Source organism: Monoraphidium neglectum, assembly GCF_000611645.1.
Source record: "Monoraphidium neglectum strain SAG 48.87 unplaced genomic scaffold scaffold04977, whole genome shotgun sequence".
Lineage (NCBI taxonomy): Eukaryota > Viridiplantae > Chlorophyta > Chlorophyceae > Sphaeropleales > Selenastraceae > Monoraphidium > Monoraphidium neglectum.
The window spans coordinates 1,979-3,872 of NW_014008653.1; the positions used below are offsets into that span (position 1 = coordinate 1,979).

The 1,894-nt window shown below is 65.8% G+C and overlaps 1 protein-coding gene across 1 annotated transcript in view; it reads right to left on the minus strand.

The window, feature by feature from the left end:
* Nucleotides 1–563, minus strand: part of MNEG_15042 (succinate dehydrogenase (ubiquinone)flavoprotein subunit) — a gene marked incomplete at both ends in the record, with an annotated part of 2,534 nt that extends 1,971 nt beyond the window's left edge. The window contains one exon of the mRNA XM_014036487.1: nt 265–563. Coding sequence (XP_013891941.1) covers nt 265–563 — 299 coding nt within the window. The remainder of the gene's footprint in view (nt 1–264) is intronic.
* Nucleotides 564–1,894: the final 1,331 nt, after the last annotated feature.

Below are 1,894 nucleotides of genomic sequence, written 5' to 3' on the forward strand. Positions count from 1 at the left end.
CCTGAAGAATGGACCGCGGCCGGCCGGCTTGAGGCTGGCCGCCGCCAGCGCCGGCGGCGTCGCTGCAGCCGCCGTAGTGCGGCCGTTGGGCACGGCGCTCACTGCCGGCGCGCGCTGGAGCCCGCCGGCCTGCTCCATCCAGCCAAGCCGCTGATCAAAACACGCCACAGAGAATGCGTGCCAACCAAGCACCCAACATTGTCATGCGTGTGCCGCATCGCCGCCCCTCGAGGGCGCGCCCCCGGCGCCGTTGCCAGCACTCACGCTGTCTTGAGGCCCGCCTCTGACAGGCCCACTGCCGCCCGCAGCCCCGCGCCGCCCGCGCCGACCACGATCGCGTCGTATTGGTGGTCGATCATGGGGTACGATTTGGTGGCGGCGTTGGCCGCGGAAGCCGACGCGTAGCCTCGCCGCCGCTGCTGCTGGCGCTCTGAGCCTGTGGCCGCCGCGCCCTTGTTGGCGGCCGGCGCACCCATCAGCCCAGCCATGATGCGCTGGCTCGCAGGCAGCAGCGCGGCGGCGCCAGGGCCGCCGCAGGCCGATATAAGTAGCTTAGACAGCATCGTGCCCCGCTGCCTCGATTAGGGTCGCAGCAGCACCACCCTCAACCACGGGAGCGTCGCCACGCTGGCGGCGGAAAACAACCGCAACGGCAACCGGCGCGTGGTGCACATGGCGCAGGGCAAGGCGCGAAGAAGGGAATGTCAGGAAGTTGCAGGCGAACTACGATACTGCTGGACGCGGGGTGCTCGCAGATAGTGGGAAAGCATCAGAGGCCGGGACGCTGGCAAGGGTTGCTCAGCCGGACGAGCCGCTGTCGGATGTCCCAAAACATTCAGCATATACCATAAACTGCACCTATGCAAGCCCCAGAGGCGTACCGGTGGCCAGCGACAGATCTGTGATAATGATGATCTTTGCGGGAGTGTGTATGTAGGCGCATAAGGTCACCGATCGCGGTGAAGCCTGGCTGATGTGGAGCTACGACAAGTTCGCAACCAAGCTGTTTGCAGGTTTCGATGTTGGAAGCTGCAGGTGACTGGAAAGTATCCTGTGCGAGTAGAGACTGCAGCTTTCGTCCCGTTGTCGCATCACCATCATTACAGTTACCCAGCTCATTACACAACCCCGACCGAGACTTTTGCCGCGCGGGCCAACCTTGTCACGCTGAAGCCGTTCAAGTGCGCCACTCACGCACAACCCGTGCTGAGATGCAGCAGCTGCGTTACTTTCGCCCTCGGAGCTAGGAACCTGGCCGGTGCATGCGCTAGGAGCAGGTTCAGGCAGATCACTGCTCAGGTGAGCCCTGCAGGCAGCGGCTTGGGTTTGCTCTGGAGTGCCACGAGGAGTGCCACGAGGGTACTGGGGGTCGCTGCAACCTTGCACAGGCCAGGCGCGGGCTCTGGTCCTGCCCGATGGGGTGGCGCGATGCATGCGCGCGCGGCGGCCATGTGGGGCTGCTGCATGGGATGAGCACGACATGCCGCATGACGGCCTTGCCAGAGGATCGCGCGGGCGCTGCTCTTTCATATCTTGTAACTTCCAGCCCTTACTTGGTGGCCTGCTCAGCAACCGAGCAATCGAGTGTTCGTTAGGACAAACCCATTTGTTGCCTGCAACCCCGCCCAACCCCCCGCGGTGGCAACCCCTTCACTGCTTCCGCAGTGGGGCAGAGCTCCTGGGGCCATGGCGCGCTACTCCAAGGCCTTCAGGAGCCGGGAGGAACCCAGCATAGCGCGCACATACCCGGACATCAACGTGCACAGGTGCGGCAGCAGGGTCCAGCGCGGCGCCCAGCAGCCCGTGACCCCTGCGGCAGCGGCCGCGCCGCGCCGCTCTCGCGCTCACGCAGCGGCGGCCGCAGCCAGCCGCCGAGAGGCGCGCAGCCCCCGCC